Raw genomic sequence first — 22196 nt, 5'->3', positions numbered from 1 at the left:
ACCTATGTCACACACGAAAACATGAATCAGTAGAAGAGTAAAATAAATCTATATTTTTATTTTTTACATTCACAATTTTTACAGCCGTCAAAGCTCACAGTCGATTTCTAATGACGACTGCACGACGGATGCATCACTTGCTTGCAAATGCCATGATCTGCTCCTGCAAAGAGAAAAAGAGACATGAGCTCAAATGCTCTGTAACCTTTGAATCATTCTTACGAAAAGCCTGTTATAACTGAGTGGCACTGCAAACTTCTACACGAGACCCGTAAAACCAGTTTACTCGCGGCATTTAATATGGAGAAAATGTCACTTTTAACTCTGTGCCTCCATAGTGAAATGCCTTTACAACCAGTTACAGTTGTGTTGGTCTGAATCACTTAGTAGGGAATAAAGCCATTTCACATGAGTGGTCGGTAATAAAAGGGGTGTGAAAACACAAGCCAACACCACTGTCCGCTGCCCCGGGACCAACCATGCACCCCACCCACACACTTTTGGTAACACTAAATTTGGGGCTAAACTTAGATGCCCTAGTAGTAGGTTCAGAAGCCTTAAAATTATAGACACCGCTAAAGTCAAGCTCCGTGTAATCAGAAAAGAGGGTGGAGGGTGGGGTAACGGCGGAGGCGGCGCTTAGGTTTGACAGGTGGTTGATGTTATCTGAGGGATGGTCAGGTTCGCCCAGATGAGCAGCTAGAAGAGAGGGAGCTTACTTTTAGAGCTGGGAGCATGTTGGTGGCCTGCAGACCGAAGGTGCGTAGGAGAACCACAGGGGCAGCGTTAGTGGAGTAAAGTCGTTTCATGAGGTCGACTGCAGCCATCATGGGCAGGTTGTGTCGCTGGCGCTCAGTTTCGTATTCTAACAGGTGCTGTATTGCTCCTGCACGAACAAAAAACAAACACTGGAGGTTAAAAAGTGAGAAAACAGTTTAAGCCTGTGCGTGTCTGTCATATGTTTTCTTCATTAAGTGACTACACTGGTTCTATATTAACATTTAATAGAGTAAAACATAAACAGGACTCTTTTTTTTTTTAATGAAAAGCAACTTACATACAGTTCCTGGCAGAAAGTCCAGAAAAAACATCAAATAAATGTTGCCGGAAAAGCTGATGCTTTTTATAGTTCAGATCAACAAAGTGCATTTGAGCGGGCGCAATGGAAAAGCGCTTAGAGGAAACCGCTGTGCTATAGTTGCAGCATTTTTTGTCTGTTTTTGTCTCACTGACCAAGGTCTTTCCCGTTAAAGGCCGACTGGCTCAGGAGCTGCGTGAGGCAAGCCACGTCTCCAAATCCCAGGTTGGCACCTTGACCCGCCAGAGGATGGACACGATGGGCTGCATCCCTGCACACACAAACACATTGCTCACACAAGTTATACAGTGTGCAAAGTGACATTCCCTTACATTTGATGCAGGAGATTAGCTGAATGCCCACTTGACAAGGCGGTCAGCATCTTCACTTACAAAGTTAATTGCTTTCAGTATGACCATCTTACCCAATGAGTGCAACTCTGTGCCGGACGTACTCTGATGCATGACCCATACCCAGTGGGAACATGACACGGGTCTTCGGGCCGATGCCTGCAACACTTGGAGGAAGCTGTCGAGGTGAACCTGCAGACGGCATGATGGCGGACAGGGCGCTGCGGAACACTGAGCCAGCCGTCTCAATTAGCTCTGACTGGTTCTCATTACTCCACTGTCCGTGAGTGCACAGACAGCCAGGGAGACGCATTCACAGAAGAAGAAAAATGGCCAGAAGAGAGAGAAAACAGACACTGTGCTTGTGAGTGGACAAAGAAATTAACTGACATAGGAGCAAAGACAAAAACTCAGAGCCAGTGAGAGTGCTTTTTTTCTCCCCCCTCTCCAACTAACTGGTTTGGCAGGGTACCGGGAGCTGGGCTAATTAAAAGAAGATGCCGGCCAGGCTATGCAGTTGAATTAGCTCTGTTTGAAAAACATTCCATGCAGTAATGGTCGACACTGGGAGACCACAGGTTTAATTAGCAAACCAGGCCTGAAACCAAACGTGACTCAACCGTGGTGACCCCATCCATCAGCAGGCCCAGTAAAAATAGCCAGCTTGGGAAAAAGAAGTTTCTCCAAAACATAAAAAATAGACAGGAATATGATTTCTGCAGTGGACTATTAGTATTGTGTATAGTCTGGGCAAAACAATATACTGTTTGTGTGAGTCACTGAAAACAGCTCAGCACACGAGAAGTCTACGGGGAGGCCCAGCCACAAACAGCACACAAATACAGAAATGTTGCAACACCTCACTGACAGATGTGGAGGCTGACTGTAAATACAACATCAGCAGTTTAACGGTCCCGGCGAGACTTACGAAGGCAGAGTTGATGGCGTCGACGAAGCTCTCCTCGTCCAGCTCCAGCAGCTCCTCTGCGAGCCGGTGGCTGGTGGACCACACCAGGGAGCTCTCGGTGTCCGACAGCTGAGGTGCAGAGAGAGGGATCGGCGTAGGTTTATCAAATATTTCTGTGTCGAGTGGGTATTTTGCAGGAAAATGATACTACTGCGAGAATGATGAAGATATATTACCGGTAACATTGCAATGGGTCCTGTTGGGAGGAACCTCTGCCATGCGACATTGTTCTCCGTGGGCTGTCACATAAATTAAGCTGTATTTAATATTTTACTCTGGGGTGTTGTGTAACTGTCACGCGCATGAAAACAATATTATACAGGGCGCTTCTAGGCGGGTGCATTTCTCTGTGCAGGCGGACAGATGTGATTATCATTGTAAAAAACAGTAAATTCACAAAGTAACTGACAATAAAGCTAGGTTAAATAACCAAGTCTGTGAATTATAAATGTATAAATGTAGACACCATAATAAAATGTGGGGAAAACTCACCTCTGATAGGTGCAGCACCGCAACCACAGCTGACTGGTCGTAGTTCCACTTGACTGTGGGTATCCCTAATTCCCGCCTCACCATCGAGTTGGGTCCGTCTGCACCAATCTTGGATAAAGACGAGAAGATCGTGAAAAAGCAAAAAAGCAAAGGGTCTAAATGAACATCTGCAGCTTGTAAACTGACCAGCAGCTTGGTTTGTAGGGTCTCCCCGTTAGCGAGTGTCACCTGCACCCACGGCACGGAGTCTGCAGCCTGGTGTGGCATTGGCCATTTATACTTCACCACCTTGGACCTGTATTTAACTTGCACGTTTTCTGAGGAAAAAAATAAGGACATAAAAACTGGTGACTATTGTATAAAAGCATCAAAAAGAAAGAAAATAAAACAGCCTTAAAATAAAACAATAGCTAGTGTGACTTTCTCACAACAAAGGGATCAATCTTGGTCCTGAGAATGTATCATCCAACTAAATCAGCACTTTGCTACTTTTTCCTTTTTGAAAGCATTGTTTCCCTGCAGCCAAAACAGTGGAATATCTATAAACCACCTCATAAAACACTACTGGTTTTCCTCGCTGGCGTATAGTGGCTGCTAGAGTTCACATTTGACAGTCTTCTTAATGGTCTTGGCCCGCCGCGCTGCGCAGACTAATAGTGTTTATCTACAAGCACGCCACTCCATGCTTTGCACATGATGCCAGCTTGTAAGATTTTGCACTAAAAGCTGCCCCTCTTCCTAAAATATCAACAGCGGGTCATCCCAAACATGAAAGGATGCTGAGCTAATGCTGGCTCGCGCTCAGCTGGAGCGGGACGCATCCACAAAACGGCTACGGGTTCCTGCAATGTCAAATATGGGTTTTCGGTGATTGGAGAGCGGAGTTCCATTGAAAACAGCTGGCGAGGAGGATGCTTTTCATGTACTGCGTCTTGAGCATAACAACACCACGGCCAAAATGAGAGGAGAGAGAAAAGCGGACAAGCGGGAGGCACGTGAGGCAAAACAAAAAATAAAATAAAACGTGCCGTGACCACACATCCGCTGTTTGGGGCAAAATGTTAAAAACTGTTTATAAATATGCCACTTTAACTGTCATGCACGTAGCAGCGCTCGATTTTATTTGCGAACCTCACAAAAGTTGGTCTAATGTCAACGCCAATACGGCACTACACTCTCTGTCAGCGATTTAGTGTCTTAAGAGGTGGCAAAGCCTGGGAGCACATGGCAGATTTAAATAGGTCACTGGACCATTTCACGTGTTCTCTGAGGGTGCCGGGGAGCTGCAGTTTCCAAAATGTGAGGTTTTGATTGAAATTACAGGAAAAACACGGATGGCTCCAAGAGCTTGTCCTTAAAAACAGTCACAGGGCGAGAGTACAAATAAACAAAACCTGGGGACAGGATGGAATAAAAATGGTGGCATTAGCTGCCAGACTCTGAGCCCATTAGGCAGATGGAACAGAAATCAGGCTACTGTGTGGGACTCTGTGTTTTAATCATACACTCCGTGCTTACCAGGCAGAGTGTCCAGCTGTTTGGTGAGCGCAGCCACGACGATGTCGTTCTCCACAATGTACGCCATCTCGTCCTCCAGGTTCTCCTTATCGAACGTGATCAGGGCATCTGAGCAGGCATCCCAAACCTAAATGAGAGACTCATTATGCCTGCGGTCTACAACTCTATCCTTAAAAGCACCCCCTTTGCCCTATATATAGCCGGGCAGAGAAGTGTTGCTTTATTGAGCTGAACACATCAAAGTTGCTGCTGGAGGTTGGTAAGGCCTGCATACATCAAACCCCCGAGGGTCACCAACACCCCGCTTCTGGATGGACGACAGCCTAATGCAGCTCTGTGAGGCGGAGGACCGAATCGCACTGTGTGATGTGGATTTTGTCAAACATTTTCTGGGAAACGCAAATAACAAATGACATGTTTGTGAACATTACAGGGGGAGTCAATATTTGTCCGCAACCAGAAGCGGCTGGCTGAGCTGTCGTTTTAGGCTACTGTAATTCCAACCTTGAAAGCACCGTCCGAGTTAAGCGCGAGGGGGAGAAAGTGTTTGTACAAGGTTAATTCTCTCCTGGCTTGTAACTATGGTGACAGAACCCATCATTCTGCAGTAATGTGCTGCTGCACCGCTTTTTTCCAACTTGCCATAAAGTAGGGGGATATACCCCACAGAAAACCACTAATGGCAGTGGGTTTGCGACTTGTGATAAGTGGTTGGGAAGAATGATTTACTGAGACCAGCCCAAAAATTGTTTTGGCTTCGTTTAATGCGGGATGAAATGATGCAGCTCTGGGTTAGAATGAGTTACCACCTTCTGTGCAACATTTAAACAATATGCTTCCTTGCAACTTTCTAGAGAAAAATGTGGGAAAAATAACAAAAACTCTGCTTGCCTTCTGGTTCAAATCTAAAACCCTCAGAGCCTGGTGGACATTTAAGGTGGAAATGTCTTTTATTGCATGGAAAGAATGCTATTTAGAGCCGACGCGCAGCACATACAGCACTTTCCGCCGCTATGGCTGAGATGTATACGACTAGGATGCAGAAGGCAAACAAGCCAAAACAGTGGTAGCAGAGTGAAGGTATAATGGGAGAGGTACACTACCATAATCACTGTAAGGCACTGCATGATGACATCTTAGGCCCAGAGAGAAACCCTGCGGTCAAGTGTTTGGTACGCACAGACCACATCTTACAAGCGGGATGGAGCCTGCACCCACAGCCGTAAAGCGGGTTCACTTTGCAGCAAACAACCACCCCCTTAATCTTTCATCTTCTTCCCCTTGTTCACATGAATCTTCGTAATTAGAAGATGGGGGAAACGAGTACCAATTAGAAAACATCAAAATGATTTATTCTTCATAGAAAACATGGCTTTAATAAATAAAAACTAGAAGGGGCAGAAGAGCCGAGCAGTGCTCTGAATGCGCCGGGCGAAGGCTTTCTTTTTAAATATACCTTGTGTTCTTTGGCATTTCGTGTGCCACAGATTGCGCAGCGCTACTGCAAAGACATAAATTGCGCAAAGGAATGAACAAAATGCATGTTACACGAAACCGCCGTTCGCCATTTTAATGCGAACAATTACATACCATATACATGATTATATGATGCAGTATTGTGTTGCTTGTTCATTAAGCTGAATGACTGAGTAGAAGCTGAGTGTCACAGATTTTTCTCTCCACAAATTGCACGGTGCCATGATGGATGGATGACAGAAATACATACAGTAGGCCAGTAAATTAGAAAGTCTGGAGTACATATGAGGAAAAACTTGCATTGTGTAACAGAATGATTTTTGGGAATACGCTGTGTTACACAGGGCTCCAGTTATTTTCATCTTGGAATGACACATGATAGTGACCATGACCGAGGCCGTGACCGTATGTTGCAGAGTTAAAAAAAGAAAAGCAGCTTAATAATGAGCTGAAGATCCACTTACCTGCATCTTTTTATAGGGTTTGCATCTCATATTTGTGATGTGCTCCCATGCTCCGATACCTGTGTGTGGACATTGTAAAACAATTAGCGTCAATGCAACAGCTAATCCTAATCGTGATCTGCAGGTCAAAACATGAATTTAACTCAAAAATTGAATGAATAATGTGTAGAGTAGGGTTGTAAGTAAATACTGATACACTTGAGTGTCACAATTTTGCTTTGCGATATTGAATCGAGTCTCAAAAACACTGTATTGTCCTTGTTTTTTTTCTGCCACTAAAAGCAAATGTTACTTCCTTTACTCAGATAGCACAGAAATGTGCCAAGTTTAGACTTTTTATGCTATGACAGTTTTCCTAAAATTGTGTTACAAAGCTGTAATGGATCCCCTTGCTTTCAGTATCAGGATAAATGCTAAAATACTGAAGCAGAACCCCAGTATTGTGATGAATTTCTTGCCAATATACAGCCCTAATGAAGAGCAGGAGAGTCTAAGAATCTTGGCAGCACTAGGGCCAATACCCAACTAATACCCTTAGTTAAAGCCCACCCATTAAAAAGAACTTGAGGTAAACCAGACTGAAGTAATGAGATTATAAAAATCACTAATCTCTAAACACTGTGCTAGGTGATGGAGCGCAAGATCTACTCTGACCATATTTGACGTTATTAAAAAGAGAATATACACTCACTTGCAACTTCATTAGGTACAGTAGTGAAAACAAATGCAATCTAAAATAACAGTCCTGAACTAAATCTCCCTTCATGACTGTTATAACGTTCAGTTAATGTTGACACAGCGTCGGACAGGTGGCAATTCAACTGTGTGATCATTTTGGAGAATGTAGTTTGTGGCGCTGTACTGAATAAAACCCACACGTTTCTGTTATTTAGCCTAGCCCACCGACTAAAATGGGGTTATCAAAATAATAGAGACATGTGTCGGTGCAACACAATACAATTCCACAGCACTACAAATCACAGCCTCCAAACTGAGACAAAACATCAAATGCTGAATACACAGACCTTCATGAAGTTAAGATTTAGTGCAGGACTGTTATTTTAGACTGAATTCTTTTTGTGTACCTAATAAAATGGCAGGAGAGTGCACAATTTACTTTTTTGCACAGGTGTCAAAGGAGAGTAATTACATTGGCCAAGTTACCCCTTCACACTTGTCCACTGCAAATACTGTATCTGGCCCGCAGAAGTCAAGTTTCTGGCCTGTGTATTGTCATAATATGTGAACATTACATGTACGATAAAATGTGCACTGCTTTGCTGTGGTTTGGCGTCAACCCACACCTACACTTGAGCTAGCTAGCTTAGCCGCCTGCCAATTGGAAAACTGAATAAACTGCATCTGACTGGACTGCTCATTCATTAATTTTCCGTATCATTCATTAATTTGACCTGGACAGGTCACCAACAGGGCTAACTCAGAGAGACAAACAACCATTCACACTCACACCTATGGCCAATTTAGAATCCGGAGTACCCGGAGAAAACCCACGCAGACACAGGGAGAACATGCAAACTCCACAAAGAAAGTTCCCCAGTCTTGCTGCGAAGGCATCAGTGCTAACCACCAAACCACTGTGCCGCTCTGGACTGATCGGTTTTGTTTTATTTTACCGGATCAGACTAATGCTAAGCTGACTTGCTTGATGTGCATGCAGACTGTAGCGGTTTGTTGAAAGCAGCACTTCAACAGTACGCATGCTACCAGTTTTAATCCCAGCTGCTTCAAAAGGCTTGCCTCAGACAATCGCTGTAATTCTCTCACTGAGAGGCCCTGGGAGAGATACTTAAGTGCAGTTTGGGTTGTGGTAAAATTCACAAGAAAGAAAACTGCATTACAAAAAACACTGGGTGACCTATTGCATGAGGAGCAATTGAGGTCAGATATGATCACTGCTAATCCCGGGTGCCTGGGAAGAGTCTGATCCCTGGCTTACCGCGTGGAGACATTTAGCAGTCAGCTTGTTATAAACCATTTGATGAGACTGATTCTGTGTGTCAGGGTGTATACTGTACCACTGAGGAGGGTGGCTGAGCCTGAGCTGATTGAGCTGACTCTGGTGCTGTAGGTGTTTGGGACCCGGTCCATTACTTTCTTGTTGCCAGCCTCAAGCAGAAGAATCTTCTTTCCCTCCAAGTTGGGATCCATACCTTTATTAAATATTGCAAAAAAACAAAAGTGACCCACATATGTGCGATTAAGCATCACTGCTAAATACCTTGTTATATTATACGTGATGCCATGGATATTATGCCCATGGCATCACATCTGAGAGCATTTTTCAGTAGATTTTAGAGATTTCACACAGATGAAGAAGTTTGAGAAAATAAGAAACCACGTGTCCAAAACTAATCCTGTTTTGGACAGGTTAATATCTGAGTAACACACCAGAGCAGAACTCACCTAGAGAACAAGCCATTGTGGATCCAACCATCCCTCCCCCCGATATAATCACATCATAAACCTCATTCTTCCCCGGATCGCCCCCTTGGTCTGCACATACCAAACCCCGCCTGATGATTTTTACAGTAGATATATGCTTTTCTGTAATAAAACACCGGCTAAATCCGCTAAAGGCCAGCGGCGCCTTTATGATTTTGTGCATTATTCCCTCTTCAGTCTATCTTCACATGAGACACGTGCCGCGTCGTAATGAAGAAAACAGTCCTGCTTCGGACCCGCAATACTTTCATACAGCTACAAGACAGACGGACGTTTCCCCTTGAATGTGTCCTAATACGTGCAGCTGTGTCCCTTCTATAATCCAGCCATGTTGTGTTGACAACCGCTCCAGAGGAAGTACTTCCGGTTTCACGGCCAATCAGAGGAGACGTTCTACCCGCGGCTGCCGCTGCTGCGTCTGTCCACAAACTGTGCTTGTGCAACCGAAAACTGGCGACTGAGAAACAGCAAAAGACACTTGCCTCGCTTCGGATGTGATACGAACAACTTTGTGTCAATACGAAACATTAATTTGTACATGTTACGAGTTTGATGGACGCTTCGACAATGAGAAATACTTCCTAAAACCCGCCTATTCCCAGGTTGGCAGCTTATTTCTTTTAAAGTTGGATGATTTTATCGGCTCTGTGTGATTATTAATAGTGTTTAAACGGCGGAAAATTAAAATAAAGTTTGTGTCTTAACGATAAAAGTAAATGCGTATCGAAACTTAGCTGAGCTAACGCTAAAAACATGCTACCAAATCGAAATGAGCTACCGTCGAGATCGCCGGGACGAAGTTGCCATAGTAACCAGTTTACACACTGGAGGTGGAGTCTCTCTGAGTTGATGTGTTGATCTGTTGATGGTGTAAAATTTTCATAATAACCTTGAAGTTCTTCACCATTACTGAATAATCACTAAACGTATTCATCTTTTACAATTACTGTTGAAATGAGTGACAAAAATAGACCAACAGGACTTCTTCCCATTGATTGTTATATCAACAAATATATTCAGCTGATGATAAAAGATAATGGGGAAACCGGCAAATCCGCTTGATTTGTGGTTTCAGCTGAAACAAGCAGTAATTGTTCACTTATTTTCTTGAAATGAAATATATGATAGCACTGAAAAATCTCCATTAAAGTCTCAAATAGTAAGAAAACTAGTTAAACAACTAAAAAAACGCCAAAATACACTCACTTGCCAGTTCATTAGGTACACTAGTAAAGACAAATGCATTCTAATATAACAGTCCTGCACTAAGTCTTTGCTTCATAAAGGTTATGGTATTCAGCATTTGTTTACAATAACCAAGAGAGCTGTTGATTAAACAGTTTTTTTCATTTTGGAGGCTCTGGTTTGTAGCACTATTGAACTGTGTTGTGTTGTACATGTTTCTATTAGTCTGGCAACCTCGTTTTAATCAATGGTCTAGTCTAAATCACACTTGTCAGTCTAAGAAACACTTTTGTGTTTAATTCAAAACAATAAAACAGCGTCATAAATCCCCCAAAATGATCATACGGTTGAATTACTACCCTTCGTACATAGTTTTGTTTTCACTAGTGTACTTTATGAACTGGAGTGTATATACATATTCAGGATCCACTGATATACTTTTATTTTTTACTTATTTTGCTTAGAACATTACATAATGACGATAAATAAAGTTTTTGTCAGCAGTCTAATCAATCAGTTGACGAATAAATTCAGCTCTATTTTTAAAATATGATTCATGGTTAAGAAAAAGTACAGATTTAATTATGTTAATTTACTGTAAAAAAAAAAAAAAAAGTGGATATATTTTCTCTCCATACTATTTGGTAAGATAGTTTGTGTAATATTTTGGTCACAGATTACATCTTAATGTTTATAAAACATTTTAGGAATTAATTATCAAAATGATTTATTTTTTTTACAGGAATAAACACATTTCTAGTACTTTGATTTGATTTTCTTTCATTTTGCTTCTTAATTTTAATTTTATAGTGTTTTATAGGTCAGAGAAATATGTCAAAACTGGAGACCTTGCTGGAAGATGGACTAAAATCAGAGCTGGTCCTCCAGCAGCACCTCAAGGCTCTGAGCGAGGCCCTCACGAAACAGCTGCTGGAGACAGAGAGAAGACAGACAGAGGAGCTGGAGAAGAGGATTCAACAGAACTCTCTTCTGTCAACAGATACAGACAGAAACTCTGGTGATAAAAAAGATAATGATCCGACAAAGTGAGTTTCCTCAACTGACTCTAATGTCTAGTTCTAATCATGACTGACCTGTTATAAATAGTTTTGCTGTTTTACAGATGTGTGGGAATGAGGAGATCTACCTCTACATCTGCCCTGACCTCAGACAAAGCTTACGTCAGTCCCAAACAGTCAGAGAGGCCTAACTCATCTTCTCCAGCTGGGGTATCTCCAGCGAACTGGAAGCATCGATCTGTCAGTGCTCAACAGTGCGAGCGGTTAGCTCTATCTAAAACAACGCAGCAGTGCAAAGAGGAGGAGGCCAAAGCTGAGTGTCAGAAGAAGTTCTGCGCTCTTCCTGTCCCCAGCCATGTTGTCCAGCCCATCTACCAGGAGATGGTGGAGCTGAGAGAGAAGGAGAGGAAGCAGGGCCATGAGCAGAGGAGGCAACTATTGCTCTCCATACAAAAGCCTTTCAGCTTCCAGAAAAGAGAGAAGGAGAAAAGGGAGAAGCTGATAGCAATGTTAAACCAAGTCTCACATGATCAGAAAACCGATGTCGCCTCTGTTAAAAAATCGCCTCACAAAAACATAAAAGACTCACCGGACACTGAGCTGAAAGGTGGGTTTCCTTTTCTGGCCACGCTGACCATTTTTTTAAACAACTGTTTAAATAAATGTGACAAACAAATGTTGCTTATGTCAGTAGGCTGTGATCAGTTCAACCAAAGAGGGGTTTCTAAAACGAGAACAGAATAGATACAACTCTGCTGGATATTACGAGAAAAGTTTAAAGACTGAAGAAAAGGATTTACATATATTTTGTGCTTCTTTGGTCGTCATTTCCCAACCTTTCATATTTATCCCTGATAGTAAGCATATTCTATGAGTGAAAGTTTCACATAAACATTAGACAATGTTTTGTATTTTTTCTGTTGTTTCTAATGTTAGTATAACAGTAGTATAGTGTAATATGGTCATGTCTGAATTTACATTTATTTATGGGAAAACATTAATTGTACCAGATGCATTTAGATTAGTTTGAGAAGCATATGCTTCACAGCAACAGCAGTGCTATTATTAGTTATAACTGAATAATTTAGTTGATTAACAGCTGCCAGACAGAAATTAATCTGAATATGTGTTGAATTGAGCGTTTAAGTGAAAGACAAGATTCAATAGTTTCAGCTGCACACCTGACTGATGTAGTGTCACATTAGATGCATGTGTACGGTCCCTCTAATACATTTAACACACCAATGTGACTGTAGCTTCTACCTTCTCTCCATCATCCATTGTCCCTAACCGCTTATCCTCCAGAGCGTCTTCGGGGGCTGGAGCCTATTTCAGCTTATGTCAAGCCAGAGGCGGGGTACAGGAAAGTACACACTCAGATGACAATACATCAGGAGAATCCCACTAGGACCGGCAGCCCAAAACTTCGTACTGCTGAGCGCACCAGGAAACAAAAGCTGGGATTCCTGGACGAGAAGCCGAGCTTCCAGCCAAGGATCATCCATCAGGTCCCGGACTTCAGCACGCTGCACAAGGCCTTACAGACGGACACACCAAAGAAAACGCAGAGCACAGATGTGACAAAGTGTCAGCCCTTCTCACTAAGGACATCTGCTCTCCCTGTGAGGCAAAGTAGGATGATACCGGAAAAATCACAGGTAAAACATTTTCTTCAAGTTTCTAGAATGGTTTAATAGATTTTGATGTAATAAGTTAATTTAATTTTATTTAGATTTTAGTTATTTTCCACATTATAAGCTAATGATCAATTAATGACCATTTAATTTGCATTTCGTTTATCACATTTAGTTAGAAGCAGTAATGGTTGTAGGCAGGACTAATAACTTCCCTTAATTAATATTAAATTAAATACAGTTCTAATTTATTGATGTTATCCTTTACAATACATGTAAAAGATAATGCCCGTCTTAAAGAGCCAGTGTTTTTACAAGAACTAAATAAGATAACTTTCAGGCTCCAACGCATTAAGCCTAGATGGTTTCATGGATGGATGGTTGGAGACATATCCACACACCATTTTATCAGGTCAATGCCCATCTTTTTTAAGGAGGATTGTCAAACACTGGTTTTCCTTATGTCTTGTTTAAAAAATATTTCATGAGTAATTATTTTATCCGCAGAGACTTAACAAAAACAGATGATACTGTGTAGTTTTTGCCAACTCTACATATTCCTGTGGTCTCTCAACAATCAAAAGTATTATTTTGTCACATAAAATGTGACAATGTAATTTGACAAGGTCGCAGTTTACTTTCCTTTTTGTGTCTATGTTTTATGACAACAGATTCATTGAGATTTATTGTACGGTTGAAGTTCTTGTAAGCCTTAAATGTTACTTTTTCAAGGCCAGTCAGACCATTTCTCTCAGTTGTGGAACTGAAATGTTATTTAAAATATGTGCAGCAGCCCATCTTCAAAGAAGGAAAAAACCTCACACTTAAACTGTCATATTTCAAACTTTCTCCCAGTCGTGATTTACACAGTTCCACTGGAGCCCCATTTCTGCAGTGTATGACCTACAACCATATACTGTAATGCTTGTTCACTTTCCACCCCTCTGCAAAATCTTTTATGTGGGATTATTTCACAGGAACATCCCTATATGTCTTCATAAAATTTGTCTGGGTGGATGATTCTCATGAGAGCATTAAAGAGTAAAAAAGAAAGTAGGTAATAATAACAGTAATTTACTCTAATCCAAAATGTCAGAGTGAACTTTGTGATCAGTGAAATTTTCTTCCTGTCTTCCTTTCATGTGTTGTGGGACTCATACGCCCATAATTATAAAATTGCCAGATTTCTGTTTTAAGAAACTTGTCAGATATTTTGGGGCAGATTCTTCCGACTTAACTAAAGTCATATCCTGCTACATTTGGCTGAAGAGAGGAAAGCTTTTAATTGCTAAAAATATTCTGAACCTTAGACATATACTGTCTGATTTCTTAGATCAAAGTAAAGATTTGAGTAAGCTCAAATTATTCCTACATCTATCCGTATCTTATGTCTAGTCCTATTAATAATTAATTACTTTTGTCCCTTTTTGTAAATGTTGGTAGTGATTGTTGTAACAGTAATTTATTAAAAGTAATAAAATAAGAAATATATAGCATATTTTTACTGAATAAATATAAATATATACTGTCCCCATGACATGGCTACTACTTGTTTCCACTTATTTCACATGTTTCCGCCCCAAAAAGGTTAGTCGGCTCTGACTGGTGAGTTCGAATGGCCTAACCAGCACTTAAATATTCAAGAAAGCATTTCACTGGATAAAACATTTGTTTACACCCCTGGTGTCACATGAGTCATCCATTGTGAAATGGTTTTTCAACTCAAAGATACTATTAAGAATACTTTTTTTGTCAATCTGAGGCCAGATATTGACGTGTAAAATCACTTTCCATCAGTTTCCATAAGTTTTAAAATTCCTAATGAAAACATTGATGAAAATATATGATAAAAACTTTATATTTAGCTTTGATTTAAGACATCAAATATGTGAGATGTTTATGATTTCTTTTCCATTTTCATCTACAGGCACCAAAAATAAGTAACCTCAGTAGAAGCAAATCACTTGGAGCCTTAACCTGTATGTCCAATGATACTCTCCCCACATACATCACAGACGCTGTGAGGAAGCGCTGTACTGCTATCAGGTGAGGTGGATTATTTTAGCATGACTTTTGAACTGTAGACAGTAAATTTTTCCTTCATTTCTACTCTCTAAATGGTTAAATCATGTGACACGTAGACTGTTGTTTTTTTTTTTTATCCTTTACAGGAAGTCAATGGAGATGAGGGATAGTAAGAATCAAGAGAGTGCAGACTGGTTGAGGAGCTACCAGTTGCGATCTCAAGCCATGAAGAAGACAGTAGCCATCCATGCAAAGCTGCTGGACCCACACAGCAGCTTGAAAGAAGTGTATAATGAAAAACTACAGCATCATCGGTGAGTTCTGGTCAACTGAGGCTGTTTGTTCTGCAATTTTGCAACCTTTGCAACTCACATCACAACAACCACCACACAGTGAAACTATAATCTTCTCTTAAATGTAGGGAGGCTGATCAAAAAAGAATGAGAGAGTACATGAGAGAACTACGTGACATGAAGGCCAGAGTTAGTGAACGCCCTTATTTGTTTGAACAGGTGAAACAGGTACGTGACATGAATCTTAGGCACTGTAAGATGACATTCACCACCAGCAGCATAACTTAAATTTTTTTTTACTGGCAGAGAAATGCAAAGGCTCGTGCAGAACAGACATACAGAAGCAAGCTCAAGAAGGCCGGATTAAAGGAGCAGTTTGTTGAAGAAAGAGGAGAAGCACTCTGCTCAGAGGAAGATACAGACCTGAGTGACCACAGCACTGAAAATTACATTCATAGCAGGTACACAGCGTGAGAATATAGCAAGTTTTGTTCATCCATTGCATAATACCACTGTGTCCGGTAAAATTATGAATAGCAGTGGTGCTGGAGAGCCAAGGACTTCATGTGGTTTGCTCATATTACATTACATAATTTTCTGAGCTTTTCCTGCAGCCTTTAGTGAAGAAAAAAGACAAATACTGCAGCCAAGTAAAAGTTTGATGTAATTACAATATAGCCATTTTCTAACCCAACATGTCTGATTTAGGGAAGAAAATGTGGACGACGGGAAGAAAATTGAAGATGTGGAAGAGAACAGCGTGAAGTCCAAAGGGGAAGAAATGCCATGATCAAAAAGGTTCAGGCGGCACTGAGTTTTTTGTGGCCTCTCCACTAGAAAACAACACTGTCCTCAAAAAATGATTCATGTCACGGCTAACTATCCACACAAAACGTTTGATAGTTTAAGATGTACAGCCATAAATTACAAAATTGCAAAACATCTGGACTTTACAATGTTAGGGATTACAACTGGAAGAAGATAAAAGTTTATAGATGAGTACATGTTTATGAGTGATGAATATTTTATAGGCGACACACGCACACACACATGCAGTATTTATGAATATATACTGCATGTATATATAGAAAATAAAAAAGCTTTTGGTTTTACAACAATTTTGCTGAGGGACTTGAAGACTGTAATTTAGAGGATGATGAACACGTGGTTCCCAGAATAAACAGTTCAAAAACAAAATGAGAACACCAGTTGGGACCACTTTGTCTGTAGCATCAATTTGCGCTGCTAAATCAAGAGTCTTCATATCCATATGGAACGGATAATATTTCAGATGTTGTATCTACGATCACAGTTGTATTTGCTTAAAAAAAGCACACACTCTTAATTGAACAGGTCCTGTAAGAGCACAGAGTGTCTGACATGTACTTTTCTTAGATGTTTGGATGTTTAAAGTTCCCAGTTATATCTGTAACCACACTGCCACCTAAATAAACAATCCTCGCTGTGCATCTGCATTCACACAGACCATCTCATTGGTCTGCTCCAGGCCTACAGATCCACATCAAATACTCTTGTACACAGGCCTCCGCTGTGCTCTTGTGCTTTGACAGCTGACTTCCAGGAATTTGAGAGATCGGTTTTACTTAGAAACCACGCGTCTAAATATGTATATAAACATAATCAAACATTTAAATTGGGAGATCAGAACATACCATATGGGTTCCTTTTATAGGCCAGTGTGTCATGCTTGTGGAGTCATTATATAATAAAATAGTTTGAAATGCAAAATTTACAGTAGACTTGGAGGAAAATGTTGCATGCAGTTATAATATAGCCGTCAGACTGGTGTACATCTCTGCAGAGAATGGCATTCAAAAGGGACTGCGAGCACACGTGTCATGACTGTTTGGGTATTTAAATAATTACACGATGAATTTTCCACCATTAAAAAGAAACTAAATTCTCGAATATTGTCACGTAGCGCTAAAAGATGTAGTAAATAATCCTGTCTTTGAAATCTCAAACATCACATGACAAAGCTTCAAGGGCTCCATCCTGTGGGGTTGTCATGGGAACCGTGTATCCCTCCCCACTCTGCCTTGTAGTCCCTCAGGAGAAAGCTGTGCACCTCTGATTCCCTGATGCACAGCTCAAAACAAAACCAATCTCTCCCAACCTGTTAGGTAATCTCTGAGTGGGAATCCGCATCCGAGAAATGCGCGCTGGAGCAGGCGCCGGTGACATCTATTTAAACAAACTGCAGCCTCAAATGTGTGTGGAGGCTGAAAAAAGGGAACAAACACATCTCATTTAGATTAATGAGAGGCTGCACGCCTGGCCACTGAATGTTATGATCACGCTGTTTGAGGAGTGGCTCTGCTTAGCACATGAACAATATAATTTCACCAAGGTGGTGCGTTCAGGTCTCTTATTATTCTAGCCACTGTACGATATTAAAATTCCCACACATTTAATTTTGTAAATGCATGGGTTGCAAATGTTGGCAAGCTTAGGACACATCCTAGAATAGATGACAACAGGCCTCAGATGGATTTCACCTGCCTCAAACCGAAAATTGCACCCTAAAAGTCTTATCTTGTGTTCTCTAGTTATTTTGTTGTTCATCTTGATTTCTTGCTTATTTGCATTCGCCTGATTATAAAACTCCAGTGGCCAAGTTTTGTTTAAGAATGTTATGTTTCCGTGTGGAAGCCTCCGCGTGCTTTAGTCGTCGGTTCACCTGCAGGAGGAGCTGTGGCTCGCTGCAGCCTCTCTGGAGCAGAAGAGAGAGATCCCTCTTTTTCTCCTTCAGTGGCATGAATAATATCCCCAGTGCTGGAGAGAGAGCATATCAAGAGACAAACGGGAAGGGGAGAGAGATAGCAGCCAGTGTGACAGATAAGAGCGTGGCAGAACTTGTCTTCCTGACTGCACCGTGGGCCGCGGGAAAGAGAGAACAAGTGCACCAGAGTCAGGCAAGGCTTCTGCCTGTACACACACACACAAACACACGTAGAGGCAGACACAGCCCGGCTGCACCAGGAGAAGTTCAGAGAGAAGACTGACCTCAAAAAGGTACAGTATGATTGTGTGTCCCTCTCTCTTTCCGTCTCGCACCTTAACAAATCAGCTGTGCTCACTTGATGCTCCACTTTGTTTTCCAGGTGGGTTGCCGGAAGTTGTGTCTGTGGATTCACCCAAATGTTATGGCTTTCCTCAAACTGAGCCTTGTTGTCCTGTAGAGGAGTTTTGTGTTTCCCCCCCAGAAGAACTTGTCCCGTGCTTGCCCGCCTGAGGGAGGATGGAGAAGCTGTCAGGGAAAGACAAGGAGCTGATACGAGGCAGCTGGGAGAGCCTAGGCAAGAACAAAGTTCCTCATGGTGTCGTCATGTTTTCCAGGTAAGATCCTACACGCTATCTATGATTTAGATGGAATATCTTAGCAAAGCAGCTAAGAAGAAGTATTAAAGATAGTTATTTTCTCTCTATTAACATGATTTTTTTAAATTGCACTTTAAACAAAAGTTATAGGATGTTGCTGTTTTTTTTTTTGTTGCTACGCTACTTAATAGCTGTGATGTTAGAATATGTAACACAGGTGTGCAGAGAGAGTCGAGCTAGATCGCTCGCTGCACACTTTCACCGTGCAGGGACCGGAGGCTTGACTTGTTGCTTGGCGACAGACTGCAATAATCCACAATTTACTCTGAGACAGCTGCTGCTAAATCAGACACTAGCAGGGGAGATTTGTAGATGTATGATTTGTAGATTGATTCTGTGTCTGTGTGCCCATTTGAGCCCGCGCCGTGTGTATACGCCTATAGAATAGTCTGCTGTTTGTCTGTGGTAGACTGTTTGAGCTGGATCCTGCGCTCCTCAGTCTGTTTCGCTACAGCACAAACTGTGGTTCCACGCAAGACTGCCTCTCCAGCCCAGAGTTTCTGGAACATGTCACCAAGGTGAGCTGCGTTCACCACAGTGACCGCTGCAAGTACACAAACATTCAAAACTTGTGCACAGTTCTGAAACCCTCTCTGTTTCTGTTTTCGCATGTATCCGTGCCTGCGATCACAGGTGATGCTCGTGATCGATGCAGCGGTCAGCCACCTGGATGACCTTCACTCCTTGGAGGACTTTCTGCTCAACCTTGGGAGGAAGCATCAGGCAGTGGGAGTTCACACACAGTCTTTTGCTGTAGGACCAAACATCCCATAGTACAACTCTCAGAATGCAATTTCACAAGTGAATGAACTGTGAAAAATATTTTTCTTTTTTCTTTAATGTGTTTGTGTGCTTGTTTGTTTTGACTCTGGCAGTTGGTGGGTGAGTCCCTTCTCTACATGCTGCAGTGCAGTCTGGGCCAGGCCTACACCGCACCGCTGCGCCAAGCCTGGCTCAACATGTACACCATCGTGGTAGCGGCAATGAGCCGAGGGTGGGCCAAGAACGGCGAGGACAAGGCCGACTGAGACGCACAGTGGGAGCAGTTGCTGTCAGATCATCAACATGGTTGCCATGGAATAAGGTTGTGTAACTCGCAGCATTGTGGCTTTAGCTGCTGTACATTTGCTCTGTGAGTGGGGTCGCATAGCGTAGCGAGTGTATGGTGTAGTTACACATTTCAACCGGACAGACCAATCGCAGAGTTTATTTCTTTTGCTGTGGCTGTTTAGCTACCAGACAACGCTGCTGTACAGCTGTGAGAATCAAACCCAGCCTGCTTTGGTTCATCTAAGTCTGGACCTTTACTCTGAACGCCTCTGAGAGTGAGAATAACTGTTGAGTCTCTTTGTATATAATGGCTTTGATATGTCTGCTCAAATGAAACCAGTGACTGTAGTGGTCTTTGTGATGTATCTTAAAAGAGTTGCACACTTGTGAAACACTAGGTATTATATTTAGGCATCACACACTACTCAAACTGTGATGGTTACTGTGGCCAGCAAGGGCAGCTCTCTATTTAACTGGAACACAGTGATGCTTAACAAAACCTGTGGGACAAGGCAATGTGGTTTCACAGAAGAAATTCTAAACAGAACCAATAATGTGTGGGGATTTTTTTTTTTATTTTTTTTTTTTTTAAATGATATTACGCAACATTACATCTTTTTTGTGAGTGACTTTGAGCTACTGTAGATAAACACATTTCTAAATTATATTTGGTAGATACTGACAAGAACTGTTATACTCTCTGATAGCTTTCTTCTATGACTGTTAAGGCGTCCACGCGCACCTTACTGTGTGATTCTGTCCTCAGTCGAGGTTGTGAGTATTTCAGTTGGCTTCTGATGACTGTTAAACTCTACATAATAGACTGTTACGTGACCTTTAGAGTTTGAAAGCGAAGGGCATCTTGGAGGAATTATAACATCTTTGTTCCTTGGCTATCAGTTTCCAGTTATTGTTAGTGTAAAGTAGTTTTATTGTATCGTAGTTGCTTATCTTAGTAATGCTTATTATCTGCGTTATTGTGGCTACAAACGTAGTATTACCTCAGCTTTAGAGGTGAAGATAATCACAGTGTTTCTCCAACGCTGAGCTTCTGTGAGGAAGCTGGGAGTGAGAATTTCTCCTGAAACAAAGTAAAACTGATTATCCTTCTAATTTATTAACACAAAACTACTGAAATACTGTGTGCTGCTGACTCTGTCCAATGTGTGTGTGTGAATTATTACTGCTGCCATAACACTGTATGTATCATCGTCAGTTGTTATTTACATTCATGGCCATAATGCCAAGTAACTTAGCAACAGTGCGCCAAGTATTAGATAATAACACCATACAACTGTAAATCCAAGCTGCTGATATGTGGTTATTATCGCTTTAGTCTAAGTTTATATTTATAAAGTTTATTTTTATATTCTGATTTGTATGTGTAGTGAAAGAGCAATGTCTATTGTTTTTTTTTTGTTGTTTTTTTTTTTCTCAGATGTCTTTTATAGTTTATCTTATTTCGGTTAATGGATTCAGTACAAGAAAATATCCCTGCAGTTGGGTTTTATTCAATCAACATTTTCTCTATTACAAATACAACTTCTAAATGAGCAATTCTTATAGAAAAGTACAAAGGCAGGGTTTCTATTGAAGTGTTTTACCCCGACATAGTGTGTTCAGTGTGTACTTTCCAGCCCACAGGTGTAATGTTTGTTAACTGACTGTGTAGGTGGCGTATTTATAGTGATTCTTTTCTTAGTATTGATGCACAGCCCTATGCAGGTTGTTGTTCTCCATGTCTCTGTTTTTAATTACCTAACTGTAAGTATTTTTAGCCGGCATGACTGACAGCTGGCGTGTTTTCTTTTTAACATCCAGATGTGTATATACTGGCTGTGTCACTGTCTACCTCATCACTATCAGCTGCTATCGAACAGCGATGACTTCACCTAGTTATCCTTCAACACCAAAAAACGCACATCGAGTTAATACGAGCACGCTCTCTTTGTAAACCGGATTCCATCCTTCACTTTAAGGGGGAAAAAAAACAAAACAAAACAAACATGTTATGTGCTTACTTGAGAGTCAATAAAGTGATCTGTGGATATTTTACGGCTAAACGAGGTCAGAGTGTTTTCCTCCTAGATTGTTTGTCGCAGACTGATTGTGGCTGCAACGCGACGGTTTTGAAATCAATCACACGATGCCTGATTTCCTTCCCACTGACAGCCCATCCCCAAGCGTTACATAAGATCCAAGCATCGAATGGCTCATCGCCCTTGGCTACAGAGACGAGGGCGACTTCAGGCGCATCAGCCCACTTACTCATGCAACTGCACAATGTCACATCAGGACTTCACCGGATTCTTGACAGACAGTTGTGTTCTTTGCAGCGTGGACTGTTCTCATTTTCCTCCAAATTTCCTCCGTTTGCATGTGTTTGTGCCCGTTTGTGTGTCCTGTAAGTGACAGCAACGGCACAAGGGAGGGCAGTTATGATCTTAACACACAAGGCTCTTTTCCCTCTTTTCTCCCTCGTATACAATTTGGCTGTATCACTGTAAAAAGTCACATCCATGAGCTGGCTGTCTGTTCGGCTGTCGTAGAAGGAGCTGACATGACCTTAATCTGTCTCTGCACTGGCAACAGTATCCTCACTCCCTCTGTCCCACTGAGAGTCTGCTGGATTTATGTCGGCTTCTTGCTCCACGTCGCCCTTCAGCCTACACAACAACACTGAGGCTGAGTGTATGCAGTTACTGGGCTTCATGGACGCTCCGATTTGACCTTCTCCCAGCTCCCCTGCCCCCCAACCAATGGTTAAATGGCAACTAAAT

At 41.7% G+C, this 22196-nt stretch overlaps 3 protein-coding genes across 4 annotated transcripts; 2 read left to right on the top strand and 1 right to left on the bottom strand.

Annotated features, from left to right (window-relative positions):
* Window positions 1-43: 43 nt before the first annotated feature.
* coq6 (coenzyme Q6 monooxygenase) lies at window positions 44-9134 on the bottom strand. Its single transcript, XM_084569311.1, has 12 exons — window positions 8770-9134; window positions 8382-8516; window positions 6346-6404; window positions 4406-4532; window positions 3074-3204; window positions 2888-2995; window positions 2572-2634; window positions 2357-2464; window positions 1503-1705; window positions 1234-1349; window positions 720-886; window positions 44-163 (listed from the first exon to the last, which is right to left on the bottom strand). The coding sequence occupies exons 1-12, from the start codon at window positions 8969-8971 to the stop codon at window positions 134-136; spliced, it is 1449 nt and encodes a 482-aa protein (XP_084425437.1). The 5' UTR covers window positions 8972-9134; the 3' UTR covers window positions 44-133.
* Window positions 9135-9311: 177 nt separating this feature from the next.
* Window positions 9312-16431, top strand: fam161b (FAM161 centrosomal protein B). The gene is made up of 9 exons (XM_084568964.1): window positions 9312-9410; window positions 10804-11039; window positions 11117-11619; window positions 12318-12670; window positions 14574-14692; window positions 14818-14985; window positions 15093-15192; window positions 15271-15425; window positions 15673-16431. Exons 2-9 carry the CDS (start codon window positions 10825-10827, stop codon window positions 15752-15754), a joined length of 1695 nt encoding a protein of 564 aa, XP_084425090.1. The 5' UTR covers window positions 9312-9410; window positions 10804-10824; the 3' UTR covers window positions 15755-16431.
* A 120-nt stretch (window positions 16432-16551) lies between these two features.
* On the top strand, window positions 16552-21674 carry ngb (neuroglobin). Of its 2 annotated transcripts, XM_084568966.1 has the most exons (5): window positions 16552-18000; window positions 18168-18324; window positions 18776-18884; window positions 19000-19119; window positions 19242-21674. In XM_084568966.1, exons 2-5 carry the CDS (start codon window positions 18227-18229, stop codon window positions 19392-19394), a joined length of 480 nt encoding a protein of 159 aa, XP_084425092.1. In that variant the 5' UTR covers window positions 16552-18000; window positions 18168-18226; the 3' UTR covers window positions 19395-21674. The 2 variants fall into 2 exon arrangements, with proteins under 2 accessions (XP_084425092.1, XP_084425091.1); XM_084568965.1 differs by having other exon boundaries at window positions 16552-18324.
* The last annotated feature ends 522 nt before the right edge of the window (window positions 21675-22196 follow it).

The sequence above is a fragment of the Chelon labrosus genome, assembly GCF_963514085.1.
Source record: "Chelon labrosus genome assembly, chromosome: 20".
Classification (NCBI taxonomy): Eukaryota; Metazoa; Chordata; class Actinopteri; order Mugiliformes; family Mugilidae; genus Chelon; species Chelon labrosus.
Note: the sequence above shows the minus strand (reverse complement) of the source record. Positions and strands in the feature narration are given on the sequence as shown.

What these genes read in the sequence shown, in the direction of transcription:
- coq6 (XM_084569311.1), bottom strand. Translation starts at nt 8,971, where the DNA reads ATGCACAAAATCATAAAGGCGCCGCTGGCCTTTAGCGGATTTAGCCGG. An exon ending in CACAATGGCTTGTTCTCTAG is followed by an intron (nt 8,517 to 8,769) that starts GTGAGTTCTGCT and finishes TATTTAATAAAG; the next exon opens with GTATGGATCCCAACTTGGAG. An exon ending in CCCTACAAACCAAGCTGCTG is followed by an intron (nt 2,996 to 3,073) that starts GTCAGTTTACAA and finishes TCTTTATCCAAG; the next exon opens with ATTGGTGCAGACGGACCCAA.
- fam161b (XM_084568964.1), top strand. Translation starts at nt 10,825, where the DNA reads ATGTCAAAACTGGAGACCTTGCTGGAAGATGGACTAAAATCAGAGCTG. An exon ending in TGATACCGGAAAAATCACAG is followed by an intron (nt 12,671 to 14,573) that starts GTAAAACATTTT and finishes TTTCATCTACAG; the next exon opens with GCACCAAAAATAAGTAACCT. An exon ending in GAAAAACTACAGCATCATCG is followed by an intron (nt 14,986 to 15,092) that starts GTGAGTTCTGGT and finishes TCTTAAATGTAG; the next exon opens with GGAGGCTGATCAAAAAAGAA.
- ngb (XM_084568966.1), top strand. Translation starts at nt 18,227, where the DNA reads ATGGAGAAGCTGTCAGGGAAAGACAAGGAGCTGATACGAGGCAGCTGG. An exon ending in GGTGTCGTCATGTTTTCCAG is followed by an intron (nt 18,325 to 18,775) that starts GTAAGATCCTAC and finishes TGTCTGTGGTAG; the next exon opens with ACTGTTTGAGCTGGATCCTG. An exon ending in TTCACACACAGTCTTTTGCT is followed by an intron (nt 19,120 to 19,241) that starts GTAGGACCAAAC and finishes TGACTCTGGCAG; the next exon opens with TTGGTGGGTGAGTCCCTTCT.